General features: G+C 49.2%; 1 protein-coding gene across 1 annotated transcript in view; it reads right to left on the bottom strand.

Annotated features, from left to right (window-relative positions):
- The window catches only part of CDS2 (CDP-diacylglycerol synthase 2), a 122,321-nt gene extending 103,631 nt beyond the window's left edge, over window positions 1–18,690 (bottom strand). The window contains exon 1 of the mRNA XM_075342920.1: window positions 18,524–18,690. Within this exon, the coding sequence (XP_075199035.1) occupies window positions 18,524–18,574 (51 nt within the window). The 5' untranslated portion in view covers window positions 18,575–18,690. The remainder of the gene's footprint in view (window positions 1–18,523) is intronic.
- Window positions 18,691–19,156: the final 466 nt, after the last annotated feature.

Genomic DNA, 19,156 nt, shown 5'->3' on the forward strand with positions numbered 1-19,156 from the left:
CCCACTTGACTGGCATCGGTTGAGCCCCCTTTTGAAAAAGAAAAAGATGCTTTGCATGAAGCACTCTCAAAAATACGCGTGCCTTTCCCGTCCCCTGGCTGACCCAGGGGAAGAAAAGTCCTCTGAGAGCCATGACTTGTTCATCTTGGTTCTTTTAGAGACACAGCGAGGGGACTCCAACCACAGTCTCCCTCGTTGCCACTAACTGGGCCACACACACCCCACTTGACTGGCATCGGTTGACCCCCCCTTTTGACAAAGAAAAAGATGCTTTGCATGAAGCACTCTCAAAAATACGCGTGCCTTTCCCGTCCCCTGGCTGACCCAGGGGAAGAAAAGTCCTCTGAGAGCCATGACTTGTTCATCTTGGTTCTTTTAGAGACACAGCGAGGGGACTCCAACCACAGTCTCCCTCGTTGCCACTAACTGGGCCACACACACCCCACTTGACTGGCATCGGTTGACCCCCCCTTTTGACAAAGAAAAAGATGCTTTTCATGAAGCACTCTCAAAAATACGCGTGCCTTTCCCGTCCCCTGGCTGACCCAGGGGAAGAAAAGTCCTCTGAGAGCCATGACTTGTTCATCTTGGTTCTTTTAGAGACACAGCGAGGGGACTCCAACCACAGTCTCCCTCGTTGCCACTAACTGGGCCACACACACCCCACTTGACTGGCATCGGTTGACCCCCCCTTTTGACAAAGAAAAAGATGCTTTTCATGAAGCACTCTCAAAAATACGCGTGCCTTTCCCGTCCCCTGGCTGACCCAGGGGAAGAAAAGTCCTCTGAGAGCCATGACTTGTTCATCTTGGTTCTTTTAGAGACACAGCGAGGGGACTCCAACCACAGTCTCCCTCGTTGCCACTAACTGGGCCACACACACCCCACTTGACTGGCATCGGTTGAGCCCCCTTTTGAAAAAGAAAAAGATGCTTTGCATGAAGCACTCTCAAAAATACGCGTGCCTTTCCCGTCCCCTGGCTGACCCAGGGGAAGAAAAGTCCTCTGAGAGCCATGACTTGTTCATCTTGGTTCTTTTAGAGACACAGCGAGGGGACTCCAACCACAGTCTCCCTCGTTGCCACTAACTGGGCCACACACACCCCACTTGACTGGCATCGGTTGAGCCCCCTTTTGAAAAAGAAAAAGATGCTTTGCATGAAGCACTCTCAAAAATACGCGTGCCTTTCCCGTCCCCTGGCTGACCCAGGGGAAGAAAAGTCCTCTGAGAGCCATGACTTGTTCATCTTGGTTCTTTTAGAGACACAGCGAGGGGACTCCAACCACAGTCTCCCTCGTTGCCACTAACTGGGCCACACACACCCCACTTGACTGGCATCGGTTGAGCCCCCCTTTTGACAAAGAAAAAGATGCTTTGCATGAAGCACTCTCAAAAATACGCGTGCCTTTCGCCTCCCCTGGCTGACCCAGGGGAAGAAAAGTCCTCTGAGAGCCAGGTCCACATTGTCAGTGGACAGACACGTGTGCTTATCTGCCAGCAGACCCCCAGCAGCACTGAAGACAGGTTCCGAGAGAACGCTGGCTGCAGGACACGACAAGATCCTCAAGGCGTACGTGGCGAGCTCAGGCAATTTATCCAGATTGGAAGCCTAAAATGAGCAGGGCTCAAGTTGCACAATAATGGAATCGATGTTTCTTTGCATATACTCATATATCTGTGTGTCTCCCTCTTTTTCCTTGTCCAGCTGTTTTGTTTTCACATGAGTATATGTCCTTGTCACTTTCCCATGTGTTTGTGTTATGTTGTGAGTTGTTTGTCACCTTTTGGACACCTTTCAGGGTGTTTTCTAGGTGTTTTACTGTGTTTGTGATTGCCTGCCATTGTTTCCTATGGGCTCGAGTTCGGTTCGTCGAACGTTCGACGAGCCGAACTCGAGCCAGACCCCCCGTTCGGCGAACCGCCTCGAGCCGAACCGGGACCGGTTCGCTCATCTCTACTGCTGATAACCGAGGTCAGTGAACGATCAGCTTGTATATATCCGATCATCGGTGGGTCGATGGCCTGAATTGGCCTTTCTAAAGACACTGCTAAACTTTACCTTTGTACGAGGGGTCACCAACATCCCCAAATATGGTTCTCAATATGCCAACATGAGAAAGAACAAACTGATCGAAAAGCTGCATCTAAATGAATGATTCATGCTCTCCAAACGTGTTTTCTGTCTGACGCTCTAATCTGTTACTTCCTGCAGCATAATGCAATCAGAGGAATGAAATGTTCCTGTATAAAATCAATTAAGACGTCAGTTCATTTGTGTCATCAAAGTAACCACACAAAAGAAAGACCATGGGAGAAGTGAGAACACAATCATTAATGCAACAAAACCATATGACAACAGCAAATTCTACTCAGATCCTAAAGGGGTGTTCTATATGCAACCTTTATAGCACAGGGCCCTATTATGTTCGGCCAGGAATAAAGACACTTATGCGCGGTCCCCCTCTATTAATTTCTATAGATCTGAAAACTGCCAAAAAAAAAAAAAAAAAAACAACTTAAAGAAGCACTCCAATCAAAGTTTTTATCTTAATATATTGCATTCATATTATATAGCACTGTGTACCTTCTCATTTTGCCCTTCTACCCAGTTAATTCTTCGCTTTTCTCCATGTAGAAAAAGAAAGTCACTTTTCTTTCCAAGTATCATTCCCCTGTTCGACTCCTGTAACCCAGCTGCTACATTTCCTCTCCCCCCTACCAGATAATGATGACTCATACAGGAAAAGAGACTAAAAGAGTGCTTTACACGCTGCGACATCGCTAGCAATCTCGTTAGCGATGTGACATGCCAGATCGCAGATGCGATCTGCCGAGATCGCACATGTGACCGGCGCTATAAAAATGACCTATGTGCGATCTCGGCAGATCGCATCTGCGATCTGGCGTGTCACATCGCTAGCGAGATTGCTAGCGATGTCGCAGTGTGTAAAGCACCCTTAAGGCTATGTGCGACGTTGCATCTTTTTTTGACCACAAAGATGCAGCGTTTTTATCTTTGTGGTGACTACAAAGAGCAGCATTTTTGGCCTAAAAAAAAAAAAACGCAGGAGTCCTCCACCTGTCAGGCCTCTACTGAAGTGAGCCGCGGGATTAGTGCTGACATCACTCAGGTGATGTGCGGCGACACCGCAAATCACGAGTGACATCACCGCTGATCTCACGTCTCACTTCAGCCGCGGTCTGATATGTGGTCACAAGTGGAGGACTCGAGTTAGGTGATGTGCGATGACAGCTGGAGTCCTCCACCTGTTACCACAAATCTGGCCGCGACTGAAGTGAGCGCGAGATCAGCTGTGACTTCAGTCAGGTGATGTGCGGTGACAGCTGAAGTCACCGCTGATCCCTCTCGGCTCACTTCACTTGCAGCCTGACCCTTACAGCGAGTAGTCATGTTCTATGGCCACTCGCTGTGATTGTCAGATGTAGCAGAGCTGGATGCCTCATGGGACCTCTTGTGGATTACGTCGGACCTGGAGGGGTGTTTTAGGGGTTAATAAAGTGGTGAAAGAGGGGGCATTTTTGGTGTTTTATTTCAAATAAAGGATTTTTTGGGTGATTGTGTTTATTTACTTTCACTTACAGCTTAGTGATGAGGGGGTGTCTCAGACGCCTGCAATCACTAAGGTAGGACTTAGTGGCAGTTATGGGCTGCCATTAACTCCTTATTACCCCTCTTTCCACTGCACCAGGGTAATTGGGATGAGCCGGATAGAGTCCTGGGACTGTTGCATCTAATACATGCAGCATTCCCGGGCGGCAGATGGCTGATATTTTTAGGCTGGCGGGCTCCCCATAATGTGGTATTCCCCATCCTGAGAATACCAGCCCTCAGACGTGTGGCTTTACCTTAACTGGTATCAAAATGTGATGGGGGGGGGGGTTGGTACCGCACGCAGTTTTTCTTTTTTAAATTATTTATTTATTATACTGCACGATATAGACCCGCCTACCGGCAGCTGTGATTGGTTGCAGTGAGACAGCTGTCACTCGGTGTGGGGGCATGTCTGCCTGCAGCCAATCACAGCCACCGTGAGCAGGGAAGGAGTGAATATGTTATGAGCCTAATGAGCGGCTGGCTCTGGAAGATGAAAGCGCTGCCGCAGCAGCAGTGCGACAGCCGCCTGGTGATCGGTGAGTATGAAGCGCTTGCTCCTACCCCTTTGTACCCGCTTCTGGTCCCCATAGACTTTATATGGGGAGCAGTATCTGGCCAAATACCAGCGATTAATCCCCGCCGACCCGGAGTCTAGTCAGAAAAACGCACCAAAACGCATGTAAAATAAGAATTTGCGTTTTTCATTGCAGTTTTCCACACTTCATTGTATTCAATGGGTGAAAAACGTAGTGAAAAAAAAAGGCCAAAAGAATGGACATGCTGCATCTTTGTGGTCACCACAAAGACACAGCCAAAAAAAATCTAACGTTCGGACAGTAAAAATGAAATCTCATAGACTTTGCTGGGGGAAGGAAATTCATGCAGTTTTGAGACCAAAACTGCACCCAAAAAACTCGCAAAAAACGCGGCAAAAGACGCAGCGTGAGCACATAGCCTAACTGTTTCAACATAAAGCTTAGAAGAATTTAGGTATTTGTTATTAATCATGTGATGTCAGATGTAATAGAAAACAGAAGAATTTACTGGGTAGAAGTGCTATACAATATGATAACTGCAATATACTAAGGATAAAACCTTTCATAATAGTGCCCTTTTAAGTGTTATCAATTGGCAATTCAGAGAGTGAGTAATAACTTGATTATTGCTGGGGGGGGTCTGATTTCTGGGACCCCATTGATTCTGAGAACAAGGCACTGAAATGCATCAATGGATACATGTGGGTGCCACTGCTCCGTTTGCAGCTTTTGAGACTGCAGATAATAGCCAAGGTCTGTACACAGCTTCCTCTGCAAGTCCTATAGACAATTAGAGGAATGGGGAGCACAGGGTCCATTCCAAAGGAGCGTATTAGAGCCCCATTGTCGACCTCCGGTAATCAGTGACTGATGATCTCTCCACTGGATAGGTGTTAACATGAATATGTGGTAGTAACCCTTGAAATATTACTTTGCGAGTAAGAGAGTAAGGCTACTTTCACACTTGCGTTGGACGGCTTCCGTAGCATTGCGTTGTGTGACGGATGCAACGGATGCGTTGCATATAGTGGCACAACAGATGCAACGTATCGTACAAAACAACGGAAAGCTTTTATTTTTTCTCTTCTTCTTTACAGTTTTACCGGCAGCAGACTATTGTGAACGATCAGCTGATGGCTCTCACATGCCGGCGGCCGGGCGCTCAGCTGAGCATTCGAGAATGTGTGCGGGGGCCGGAGTGCGGAGTGTGTGGAGCCGAGCGGGCCATGGCGCTGAGGAGAGGTGAGTGTGTGAGTATGTATGTATGTATGTATGTATGTATGTATGTATGTATGTATGTATGTATGTATGCGCATACATGCGGAGTGGAGTGCGGGAGGGGGCGGAGCCAAGCGGGGAAGTGTCGGGCTCCCTGCACACGTAGCGAGGGTAAATATCGGCAAAGCACTTTGCTTGGTTACCCGATATTTACCTTGGTTACGGGTGCAGGGAGCCAGAGAGAGCATGCGCAGTGAAATCCTACGGCTCAAAAAAACATTACATGCTGCGTTCCTCCCGCCCGACGTAGCGTCAAAATAACGACGCTGCGTCGTCCAGCAGATGCAACGCTGACACTTGCGTTACAGTGCGTCGTCCATACAAGTCTATGGAGAATAGCGCAGTGTGTTAACAGACTGCGCTATTCTCCATAGTGACGGACTGCGCTGAACGCAAGTGTGAAAGTACACTAATCAATAGAAAATGCTCCATGTGTAGATACAGCTCAGGGAGAGAAGCGAAGCATGCTATTGGGCCGACAACCACTAAGTACATGAGGTGGACGGTGAAAATATAGCAAAATAATAAGAGGGGGCGCCATATCAAGCGTGCAAAAACTATCCAGCACGTTGAGATTCATGGCCTTTCCACTGGCCAAGATGATCATTATATAGTTTGAGGAGAGATACAGCCCATAGGCCCTCTGGTAGACAAAGACATCAAGACATAGACGTTGGATAATAGTCTATCACCATTAGGTAGAATCTAGGAAATTGCAGAATGGATAAACTCTCCAGAAAGGGAAATAAAACATAAGACGCAATAAAAATACAAATGTAAGAATGTAATTACACCCATTGTAACCGAAGTAATGGATCTGACATAAATATTAATATGTTCTGGAGCCACTGCGGAAATGTACAATTACATATAGTTCTGGCAGATCTACAGGAGAAATGTGAGCAATATCAGCTTGGCTTGAAGAGTAAGTGCACTTGTGACATGTTATAGCGACGTCCGAAGGTTTAAACGCGAGGTCAATGTGGTAAGACCCCCACTGAAAGCTAAAACGAGGAAGCACCGCTATACTCCAAGACTGAAGACGGACTGCACTGACTATGAAGGCCATCATCCATCAGTCTCAGTAATCCGCAGTGTGGACATGTCTGACGCCTCTGTCATCACTCCATGATCAGTGGACGTGCCGTCACGAGGACCTCACTGAGAATGACTGAGCCGAGGCTGAGATAGTGTTGCGCCTCCATTCACGGTCTATCCAGGTCTAAACTAGGCTCTATCTAGTCGAAAAATTGCAAAATATGCTTCATGGAAAAGAGGGGGAAAAAAAAAGGTTCCAAAATTTGCTTCAGGAAAAGAAATACTCCTCCAAAGAAAGGAGAGTTTCTTAAAGTCTTTTCTGATTCAAAACCTCATAGAGCCGGATTCATCAGAGCCTTTACTCCAGGATTCTGGCATAAAAACCTTTCAAAAGTTGCCAAAGTTTGGCTCAATGAGAGGCTTCTCTAAAAGTTTGTAACTTTTGAGGGCCTTGCACCATTTTTGCCCTGCGAAAATAGAGTGTGGAGCTGGAGAGTGGCAACTCCCACTGATCACATTCACATAGAGCGGCGGTGTTCCTTATACGGATAATGAATCTGCCCTTGTCATAGTGACCAATGACCTTCTGACAGCAAAACGTAATGGTGACCGCTCTCTGCTTATCCTTCTTGACCTCTCTGCTGCCTTCGACACTGTTGACCACCATCTCCTTCTCTCTATGCTCCCATTCACTGGGCCTAAAGGACACTGTTCTTTCCTGGCTCTCTCCTTATTTTTCTGGTTGCTCGTTCAGCGTATCATTTGCCGGCTTCACATCTTCTCTTCCCCTCACTGTTGGGGTTACTCAGGGTTCAGTCCTCTGCCCTTTACTTCTACGGATCTCTCCTTCACATCCTATATACAATCTCTTGCCCGCTCCTGTCACTTGCACCTGAAGAACCTCTCTAGAATCCGCCCCTTTCTCGCCATGGAAATGCCAAAAACCCCTCACCGTGTCCCTGATCCATTCCTACCTTGATTACTGTAATTCCTTATTAATTGACCTCCCACTCACTAGATTTTCCCCTCTTCAGTCCATCCTCCATCCTTAATGCTGCGGAGTCACCTATCTGGCTAACCGTTACTCGTCATTGCACTGGCTGCCCATATATCATAAGATCCAATTTAAACTGCTTGTTCTCACCCACAAAGCTCTCCACAATGCGGCACCCCCTATATCTCCACCCTCCTCTCTGTCTATCACCCCACCCGTTCTCTACACTCCACAAACGATTTTCAACTAACTTCCACAGTAATCCAAACCTCCCACTCCCGAATCCAAGACTTCTCCTGAGCTGCACCAATCCTCTAGAATGTTCTACCCCAAAAAAAAACAAAAAAAACAGTATGATCCACAACCTGTACAGTTTCAGACGCTCCATAAAAATGCATGTTTTTGGATGGCCTATCAACCTCCCTAATATCAGAACATTAAAAAGCCCTTTGCACACTACGACATCGGAAGCCGATGCTGCGATGCTGAGCGTGATAGTCCCCGCCCCCAGACGCAGCTGCGATATCTTGTGATAGCTGCCGTAGCGAATATTATCGCTATGGCAGCTTCACACGCACTTACCTGCCCTGCGACGTCGCTCTGGCCAGCGACCCGCCTCCTTCCTAAGGGGGCGGGTCGTGCGGCGTCACAGCGACGTCACGCGCCAGGCGGCCAATAGAAGCGGAGGGGCGGAGATGAGCGGGACGTAAACATCACGCCCACCTCTTTCCTTCCACATTGCAGATGGGACGCAGGTAAAGATGTTCCTCGCTCCTGCGACTTCATACACAGCGATGTGTGCTGCCGCAGGAACGAGGAACAACATCGGACCGTCGCTGCAGCCAAAATAATGAAAATGACCAACACTATACCGATCATACGACACCGACGCTTTTGCGCTCGGTAATCGTAGTTAAAATGATTTACACACTAAGATGTCGAGAGCGACGCCGGAAGTGCGTCACTTTCGATTTGACCCCACCGACATCACACCTGCGATGTCGTAGTGTGCAAAGGGCCCCTTAGTCTCCCGCAAAGTCCACTGTAAGCAATGCATTACAAAGATTGGCTGATAACCAGTTCATGCAGTGTTTTACCCATCCCCCCCCCCCCCAATTTTTATGGCGAGGTGCATGTTCCAACAGAACCTTGTGCAAAACACCAGTGTTGATGAATTGCGGCCATAGTTTTTGAAAAATCGCAAAAACAAAAAACACTCAGTGTGAACATAGCCTTTGTTTACCAAGGGTGAAATGAGTGTTTAGCCCCAAAGTATTATCGGTGACCTCCCCCATGTACATGCCCGATCATATTAGATGAGGAGATGACAGGAGGGACTAAAACTGTTTTTTCCTCATAGATCACGTTGCTAGTCATTCATCATTTATGGAAGCCACCTTAAAGACAAACTATTGAGGCTTCCTGCATAGTATTTTGGGGTTGTAAACAAAGATGAAGTCTTTAAATCTGTGGTACTCCCACCGCTGAGGATGGCTCAATGTGACTACAGATAGGAAAGAGCACAGACACTAGAAATGGCCATCTCTCTACATATAGCTGACAGGACGGCCTTCACTTACACTATGCAGACAATGTGAATGAAGGGCCCGATTAAACGTGCATGTTAAAACTGAGGCGAGACTCCGCTGAACCCAACAACCGGGCTCCAAAATGTGTCTTTGGAATTGGACAGTTAGCGGCCTCTGTGGCACCACCAGTCCAATACACAATGAATACAATGGTGCCACACATGTATGGTCACCGCTCCGGCCCAGTGAGGCATTTCTGAGCCCTGTTCTCTGAAATCGGAGTGACTAACGTTCCAGAATAAACTCATGTTACCAAATAAAGAAATCCAATTTCAATCCTCATTGAGAAAAGCATTTGAATTAAGACTATTTAGTTTAAAGGGAAATACCCACACCACTGATTAGCAGCTTTCTGCCTATGCACAGTGTACGCAGAAAACCGCCAATCAGTGGTGTGGGAGGGGTTATACAGGCTCAGCATTCAGAGCTTTGCTACATCTACAGCAGAGAAAACTGATTCTATCACAACTGCTGCACCCAGTAAACTAAGTAATACATCACTGGAATCAGGGTCTCTATTTATACATTAGATTACATAGCAAAAACCTGGTGACAGATTCCCTTCAACAAAAATGTGACGACTTTTTTAACCTAGCATATTTAGTAAATACTAACAATTCTGAAGCCATTCCTCTGTTATTCCTCCTGGAAATGTAGGGATATATTAATGACTGTGTTCCATTACGCTGGGGTGTTCCCTTATACAATCTGGCACTGTCGGTGAGAAATATTAGCACATGACCAGGGATATGAATAGCTAGGCTGTGTTCACATATTACACATTTCATATGGATATGTGGCGCCCCTGTGGTTAGGCGCTACAGGGGAATACAGCACCTTAACATCAAGGTGCAGTACCCTTTGGTCACAGGTGAAAGAGAGGAAATGCAGAGGCTTATATTAGATTGAGTAACATTGACTCAGCAGACCCTACCTTCATACTCCTGGGACTGTTTATATAGTAGGTCCATAAGGGGGTGGAGCCTAGCTGAGCGTGAGACGCGACGTGATTGACAGGACGACTGAGTGACATTTAGTCAGTTAACAGCCAGTCAGTAAGGAGTGACAAGAAGAGATGAGAGTAAATTAATGACAGAAAGAAGGGCTAGAAATAACATAGGCCCGATGTCCTGAGCGAGGGTACCCCAAAAGAAAAGAAAGACACTGGAAAAGGGGTAACCCAGACGGAAAGGGGATGCTTTAGGTCTGGCGAGAGCCGGCTGAAGAGTTCAGGTCGACACCGGTATAATGGGACCGAGGAGGTTTGTCAGGTTTATCCCCAAAACCATTGACCGTTAACCTGGGATCCTAAATAAGAGGAGTCCCGGTACCCATCAAGAGTCTGACTACTAACCCCAAGCCGAGTCCACGACGCTGTGGCGGGATAGATAAAGAAATCGTGCAGCATCAGACCCCTGGGAAAACCAGTGACGAGACTAACGAGTGGGTTAAAGAGGGAGTCACAGAGCCCTCACAGCAGAGACCAAGAAAGAGACAAAAAAAGTCTCTCTGAGGAAACCTGTCATCGAATCTCCTCCGAAACTTGTGACCATTGGCCTTCTGGTAACCGAACTGTTGCTTCTGTGAACACTGCAAAACAAACCAGAAGCCAGTAAAAAGGACTTGTTTAAGCTGATGTGGACTCGGTGTGTCATCTCTCCGCCGTTCTACAGGACCCTTCAGAGAAGAAGGCAGCCATCACCGCTCGGTCGCTTCCCTCCTGGTCAGCGAAACAGCAGAAAAAAAAAAGTCTTTAAATTTGCCTTATATTACATCATAACCCATGGCCCAAGAACCACCAACACCAAAGTAAGTTGCACATAGAAAAACTTTAATTGGTTGGGTCAAGCATATAAATATTACATGGGATATAAAAATTGTGACAAGTAAGAAGGTTAAATGACATATAAGAGCGAATAAAAAACCCCATGTGGGGCTGCATGGATCAAATTAGGTGCACACAAAAAGGTGTACTCCCAGCAGGGCCAGTGTAAGTGCCTTTTACAAAACGCAGGTTCACCTAATCAAGAACTCTAGGCACATTACAGATAAATGAACAGGAATATATTCCCAGCAGAGCCAGTGTAAGTGCCTATACAAAAGATAAATTCACAGTCAGTGACAGAATAACACTTTAGTAAATGACAATAAGCATGTTACCCACACACATCATCCGGTGAACAGGGATGTGTTCCCAGCAAGGTCAGTGTAGATGCCATTGCAATAAACAGGCTCACAGTGAGTGATAGAGTAACATTTAAGTATATGAACATAGGCACATTGCCCAGGCATCTAGTCCAATGGACAGGGATATATTCCCAGCAGGGCCAGTGTACGTGCCTATATCATAAACAGGTTCACAGCAAATGACAGGGTAACACTTTAGTGAATGACAATAGGCACATTACACAAACACATGGTCCAACGGACTGGGAAGTATTTCCAGCAAAACCAATGTAAGTGCCTTTCCAAGTTCACAGTAATGACAGGATAACACTTAGTACATAATCATCGGCACATTACCCAAGCACATAGCCCGGTGGATATTCCACCAATTATAGCACTCACATGCAGTCACACAAGGGGAAAAAAGTCCCAATACGTATTTCGTGGTGACTTCCTCAGGGGACCATGGACAAAAGGAGGGAAATAGTTGCATTTATACACTAGTGTATATTAGATCATTTGCAGCACCTGTCGCGGCTACAGAGCACTAAGGCACGCTGAGCAGGCGTGGGTGGCTACTCCAGCATCACCTGGGCCAGGGAAAACCCCTTTGATGACGTCAATATTACCCAGGGGAAGCTGGGTCAGCGACCCGCCGCCCTGAGGTAAAATAGCTCCACCTGTGGGGAGCTGAGAGATCTTAAGCTGCCGTCACCATCGCCTCAGAGGTCGGCCGCGGGCAGCGCTGGTGTATCCCGCTTTCCAGACACCACAGGTGGCGTCACGTATATCCCCAAAATCATCCCTGAACCCCATTCCACAGCCGCAGTGTGAGCACCCAGGGCACGAAGCCGGGACTGACCACCTGTGATAACGCCATCGAGAGTAAAGTATCCGTAGTCCCGGCGCCAGAGTGCCCCCCTATTGAAAACCCTGATAGTCGACTCAGATATACAGTGAATGACCATTTTATAAACCCTCCTTCACACACTGGCCTGTGTGGATTTGGGGTCATTCTGCTGATTTTCACATCCGCTGCACTCTTCAATGTGAACATGGACCTTACTGGGGACATTCTCCCTGTCAATTGTGGATGTTACTATATTCTCCCACCGCCCATCAGGGCTAATAGCATCATACTGTGCAGGAACACAGCTCTACAGACACAGGAAAGGTCAACATTCACTTATTCCTACATTTTCCGGAGTAATAACAGAGGGACAATACAATGTAGAACTGCAGGTGTATTTCCATTTGCAAAAAAACATAGTTCTCATTCACCAACAGCAAAGGTTTTGGAAGTGTCGTGGAGCCGCAACACAAAACATGAGAATATTCACTGGTGAAAGAGGTTTTCCACAAAATATTACAACTCAACAGTCGGATCGCTGAGGGTCTGATCCCTGCGCCCCCACTAATGCAAATAACATGGATCCCAAAGACCCCTGAGCATGCAAGATCACAGGACCATAGACTTCTATGGGACAAGTCAGCTATTTCCAGAAGTTCCATAAAAGTGAACAGAGCAGAGATCGTGAGCGTACACCACTGATCCTTTCTGGATTTTTTGGGTTGATGAGAGTCTTAGCGGACGGACCAATCATATATTTTGTAGCAGAGGCTGGAATAATGGCAGCTACAGTACAGTGCAGCTCAGGCGCTGTCGGACGTTCCCGTAGATCTGCCCCCGTAGTCGGAGCAGTGACAGATTATTACCACTGAACGCTGAGACCCTGGGATTAATCACTTCAGCATAACCTGTCACACAACTCGGGACGCTTTCTAGGAATAACAGCTCCACCCAATGTCTGCAAATGATCAGGTTATACAGAATATGCCCAAAGGCCAAGAAAAGACTCAAAGCAGAACGAAGCTGAAAAATGCTGTGCATGGACGAGAGCTGAGGCAGCGGGGCCAGACCCCACCGATCTGATACGGACGATCTACCCTAAGGGAAGGGAATATGCATGGACGAGAGCTGAGGCAGCAGGGGCCGGACCCCAACGATCTGATACGGACGATCTACCCTAAGGGAAGAGGATATGCATGGAGAGGAGCTGAGGCAGCGGGGACCGGACCCCACCGATCTGATACTGACGATCTACCCTAAGGGAAGGGGATATGCATGGAGAGGAGCTGAGGCAGCGGGGGCCGGACGCCACCGATCTGATACTGATGATCTACCCTAAGGGAAGGGGATATGCATGGAGAGGAGCTGAGGCAGCGGGGCCGGACCCCACCGATCTGATACTGACGATCTACCCTAAGGCATGGGAATATGCATGGACGAGAGCTGAGGCAGCAGGGCCGGACCCCACCGATCTGATACGGACGATCTACCCTAAGGGAAGGGAATATGCATGGACGAGAGCTGAGGCAGCAGGGGCCGGACCCCAACGATCTGATACTGACGATCTACCCTAAGGCATGGGAATATGCATGGAGAGGAGCTGAGGCAGCAGGGACCGGACCCCACCGATCTGATACTGACGATCTACCCTAAGGGAAGGGGATATGCATGGAAAGGAGCTGAGGCAGCGGGGACCGGACGCCAACGATCTGATACGGACGATCTACCCTAAGGGAAGGGGATATGCATGGAGAGGAGCTGAGGCAGCGGGGACCGGACGCCAACGATCTGATACGGACGATCTACCCTAAGGGAAGGGGATATGCATGGAGAGGAGCTGAGGCAGCGGGGGCCGGACGCCACCGATCTGATACTGATGATCTACCCTAAGGGAAGGGGATATGCATGGAGAGGAGCTGAGGCAGCGGGGCCGGACCCCACCGATCTGATAGTGACGATCTACCCTAAGGGAAGGGGATATGCATGGACGGGAGCTGAGGCAGCAGGGCTGAACCCCACCGATCTGATACTGATGATCTACCCTAAGGGAAGGGGATATGCATTGAGAGGAGCAGAGGCAGCAGGGCCGGACCCCACCGATCTGATAGTGACGATCTACCCTAAAGGGAAGGGGATATGCATAGACGGGAGCTGAGGCAGCGGGGGCCAGCCCCCACCGAACTGATGCTGACAATCTACCCTAAGGGAAGGGGATATACAACACCTTAACATATCATCTGCTCTGTTTTTCACAAAATCACCAATTTCTGAATATATAGAAATATTGGGTGACCTCTAAGGGCGGCTCAGTGGGGTGAAGGCACCTAGCACTGCGCACAGACACTGTATAGAAGCACAGAGTCTATATGTATCCAATACATAGCAGGAAATAGAACACCATGGAGTCACATCTAGAATTAATTCCCTCATCATTTAAAGGGAATCTGTCACCAGATTTTTGCCACCTAATCTGAGAGCTGCATAACGTAGTGGCAGAGATCCTGATTCCAGCGATGTGTCACTTACTGGGCTGCTTATTGTAGTTTTGATTAAACCACTGTTTAATCAGCAGTAGATTATCATTACAAGACTACTTTGTAATCCAGCATATTCATGAGCTCTGTATAACTGCTAGATCTGCAGCAGACAAAACATTGATTTTATCAAAATGACAGCAAACAGCTCAGAAAGGAACACATCACTGGAATCAGGGTCTCTGTCTCTACATTACGCTGCTCTCTGATAGGGGAGCAAAAACCTGGTGACAAGTTCCCTTTAACTAGCACCGAGGGCCCTTCACTGTGAGGATGGCAGCGGCCGGATCACCACAAGCTATAGAAGATGCAGTGACATACACTGTTTCCAGTTTATAATGGTGGCTGTGGCATTTTTTTTCCTCTATATATGAGCGATTGGAGAATGGCTGGGCCCTGCTATAGTGCTGGGGATTATGCCACGCTATGCCCATAACAACAATACCACCCCACTCATGACCAACAGAAATGCTGCACTCAGCTTAAGGATTAATGTTCTTGACCTCCGCTCCATTCAGACAATTCTCAGGATCACCGGGGGTCCTCGCATTTGGACCGTTATCCCCTGCTCTAGCGATAAGGGATAACTAGGATTTGGTACAAACTCTTTACAGGAATTCTCTGATTTTATGTAACGAGAACTAAAAGGAAATAATTCACTAGGCGCATGCCATCTTATCTGATGTAGGGGCAGAGACCCTGATTCCAGTGATGTGTCACTTACTGAGCTGGTGCTGTAGTTTTGATAAAAATCATTATTTTCTCTGCTGCAGATCTACCAGTTCTCTTTATGCTGATCTCTGTATAACCCTGCCCACACCATTGATTGGCAGTTTTCTGTGTGCACTGTGCATAGGCAGAAATCCGTCAATCAGTGGTGGGGTGGGGATATAGAGTTAATAAATATAGGGGACTACCTGGCACAAGGTTTACCAGTTCTCTCATGATAATCTCCTGCTCATAAAACAGTGATTTTTATCAAAATAACAGTAAGCAGCCCAGTAAGTGACAAATCACTGGAATCAGGATCTCTGCAACTACGTTATGCAGCTCTCAGATTAGGTGGCAAAAATCTGGTGACAAATTCCCTCTGCCCCTAAATTAGGTTGCTCTCAGATTAGGTGACAACAAATCTGGGAAAAAGCGGTTTCCGATGTTCCGCATTTTTTACATATGTGCTTGCTGTGAGTGAACAGAACTACGTTCAGCAGCTGATAATCTGTAGAGATTATGGTCTGACAGAACTGTATCCGTTACCGGTAATCCTCAGTGAGCTAATTACACAAATCTCTTACGTTACAGATTATCAGTGTAGGTAAATGCAGGAGGAGAAACGAGGAATATTAGATCTGTGGTGGAAGGTATCCCGGCAGGCTTAGTTATGGACGTCCATAGTAATGGACCATCAATATTACCGGCAATCAGCTGGCCGAGGGGCACTGGTGCTGCAGAAAGCCATGTGGCCCCTTTATTATTTACCAGGCACAACTCCGTACATTGTATAGTGAGGGTCCCTGGTTCTGAAGGGCATTGCTGGTCCGTCCCACAGAGGCAGTAATTCCAGCCGCTATAATATGTGCGGAGCGGTGACTAGTCAGAAATGGCCACCACATCTGCTGTACGAAACGGCTGGGGGTCTCAGTCACAGAACGGCCCATCATTCAGGCTCAGACTATGACGATCTATGGTGACCACATGGCGTAGTAACACATACAGGCAGGGGAGGTCCATACCAGCGCCTCCATTATCCCCTCACAGCAGTCACAGAATGCACTCACTGGAGTGGAGGGAGGATGGGGGGGGGGGAATTTTTTGCTGCAGATCTTCTCCAAAAGATGATCTAGTTAAAATACACCCAAAAGACTCTTCCTATTCATCTCTACTCTATAGAGGACATTTTGCTGATCTTACGCTCAGGTTTTTAGTCTTCAGGATAAAAAAAAAAAACCCTGCCTGGTAGGAAAAAAGAAAGCGGTTGTCAGCGTCTGCAGCGGATCCTAATGGGAAATGATCCAGACTAGGACTGTCCAATCAGAAGGCAACAAAACAAAACTCTTCGGGAAACAGAGGAGTCCCCAGAGATGGAGCGTTTCCTTACATGGCCTCCACCAGAAAAATCAGCTCATTCCCTGGAGGAAAAAAGCCTGCATGTACATGTCCTAAGAACCAATGCGTATAGAGTCACACAAGGCAGAAGATAAGAGTTCGAGCGTTAGGACCCCCAGCAATCACTGATGGGGTCCCTCATGTCAGTATACAGTGCCCACGTGTGACAACACACGGAGGGCAACAGAGCGAGTCCGGGGAGGGTGATGGGAGCAGACCACGCCTGCGAGGGGGTTGAGGAAGGGGAGCAGAGCGCATTTGGGGGTGCTGATGGGAGGGGAGCAGAGCGCGCCCAGGGGCGTGGGGTTTTGGGAAGGAAGCAGAGCCCAGGGGCGGAAAGAATAGGGGAGCAGTGCGTTATCGGTGAGGGGGTGAGGCTTGTTGACACAAGAGCAGAGTGCGCCAGGGGGGCTGGATGGATAGGGGAGCAGAGCGTGCCGTGGGGGTGCAGGAGGAGCGTAGTCTGGGGAGAAGAGCGTGCCGTGGGGGGGGCAGGGGGGAGCGTGGTCTGGGGAGCAGAGCGTGCCGTGGGGGGGGGCAGGGGGGAGCGTGGTCTGGGGAGCAGAGCGTGCCGTGGGGGGGGCAGGGGGGAGCGTGGTCTGGGGAGCAGAGCGTGCCGTGGGGGGGGCAGGGGGGAGCGTGGTCTGGGGAGCAGAGCGTGCCGTGGGGGGGGCAGGGGGGAGCGTGGTCTGGGGAGCAGAGCGTCCCGTGGGGGTGCAGGGGGGAGCAGAGCGTCCCGTGGGGGTGCAGAGCGTCCCGTGGGGGTGCAGAGCGTCCCGTGGGGGTGCAGAGCGTCCCGTGGGGGTGCAGGGGGGAGCGTGGTCTGGGGAGCAGAGCGTGCCGTGGGGGTGCAGGGGGGAGCAGAGCGTGCCGTGGGGGTGCAGGGGGGAGCGTGGTCTGGGGAGCAGAGCGTGCCGTGGGGGTGCAGGGGGGAGCAGAGCGTGCCGTGGGGGTGCAGGGGGGAGCGTGGTCTGGGGAGCAGAGCGTGCCGTGGGGGTGCAGGGGGGAGCGTGGTCTGGGGAGCAGAGCGTGCCAAGGGTGGGGGTGGGGGGTGTGGATAGGGGAACAGAGCACGTCCAGGTTGGCGTTAGGAGTGTGAGGGGAGTAGAGCACGCATAGGGGAGGGGGACAGAGCGCAGTCAAACGTGGGTACCACCACAACCCTCAAGTAGGGGTCCCCCAATCACACCCCCGATCACATCCTTATCGTATTATTGGAGGGTCCCAGGGGTCAGACCCCCAATCATACACTTATTGCTCCACAAATTACATTTCAATCCGCGACATTAAAGTCTCTTGCTACAGGTTTGGATTTTTTAGCGACTGTCCCATAAGGTGACTAGTGATGGGTGGGCTCTACCATGCTCGGGGTCTCGTGACGAGTAGTCGGATGTTCCAATTGGAGCGACTTGTGCACCAAGTATAATGGAAGTCATTGGGGGACTTGGGCATTTTTACAGAAGATGCTCCCATTGACTTCCATTATACTCAGACCATGAGTTGAGCCTGTCAAAGCATCTGGCTACAGATTACAAGTATGGCGCCCCCAAGCACTGGTCCTGCTCCCTCATCACTAGTGGTAACGTGACGCCAGTGACGATCATTAGGGGAGAGCACCATTATCGCTGGACGATGCTCTAAGCCATGAAGCACCAGGGTCTACAGCGCCCTCCATGTCTGCCCCTGGTCCTGCACGGAGGCCATGTCACTGCCATGTCTGCCGGTCGCAGCTCATCACCGATCGTGCTGTGCAGAGGTGCAGACAGGATGGAGCGGCTGCTGTCACCCTCGGGATGTAATGCAGCCTCCATGTACCTTCTCCTCCGGCTCCTGCTCCCCGGTGCCTCTGTGCCGCAGCTCCGTCATTCTGCAGGATGCAGGCAGCAGCGGGATCCGCTAGGACTATGATGCACAGGACGGTGTCCGGGGCCGTGTTGACGTACAGTGCTGCTCCCGACCACCTCCGCCGCCTCCTGAGCAGCTGCGCGCCTGGCGGACACGCGCAGCGCCATTCTTAACCCCATTGGACGAACCTGCAGCCAAACCACGCCCCTATTGGCTTGACGATAAAGCGCGTGCACATGGTAGAATGCGCGGTTCTCGCAATATCACCACGCCCCTCGCTCAAACCACGCCTGCTTGAGGTGATGACGTAATGTGCCGTATATAAATATAGAGGGGCGCTTGCCTGCCGGACGCTCAGAGGCTTCAGCTTGGGTGCTCTGCTCGCGTTGTGTGGTGTGGCAGAGACGGGGCTGTACATGATTTGTACTTCTTATTCTAAACTAGGGGTCTTAGAAAGTAGAGGTGGGAGCCACCAATCACTGCGCTGGTTTTTTATTAAAGGGGTTTCTAATTTTAGAAAACCACAGTCCTATGTTTGTACTTTCCTCACTCTCCCCAGGTCCAGCACTGAGCCTTTGCTCCTTTTTCCTGTGATTGGCTGCA

Source organism: Anomaloglossus baeobatrachus, chromosome 4 (assembly GCF_048569485.1).
Source record: "Anomaloglossus baeobatrachus isolate aAnoBae1 chromosome 4, aAnoBae1.hap1, whole genome shotgun sequence".
Classification (NCBI taxonomy): domain Eukaryota; kingdom Metazoa; phylum Chordata; class Amphibia; order Anura; family Aromobatidae; genus Anomaloglossus; species Anomaloglossus baeobatrachus.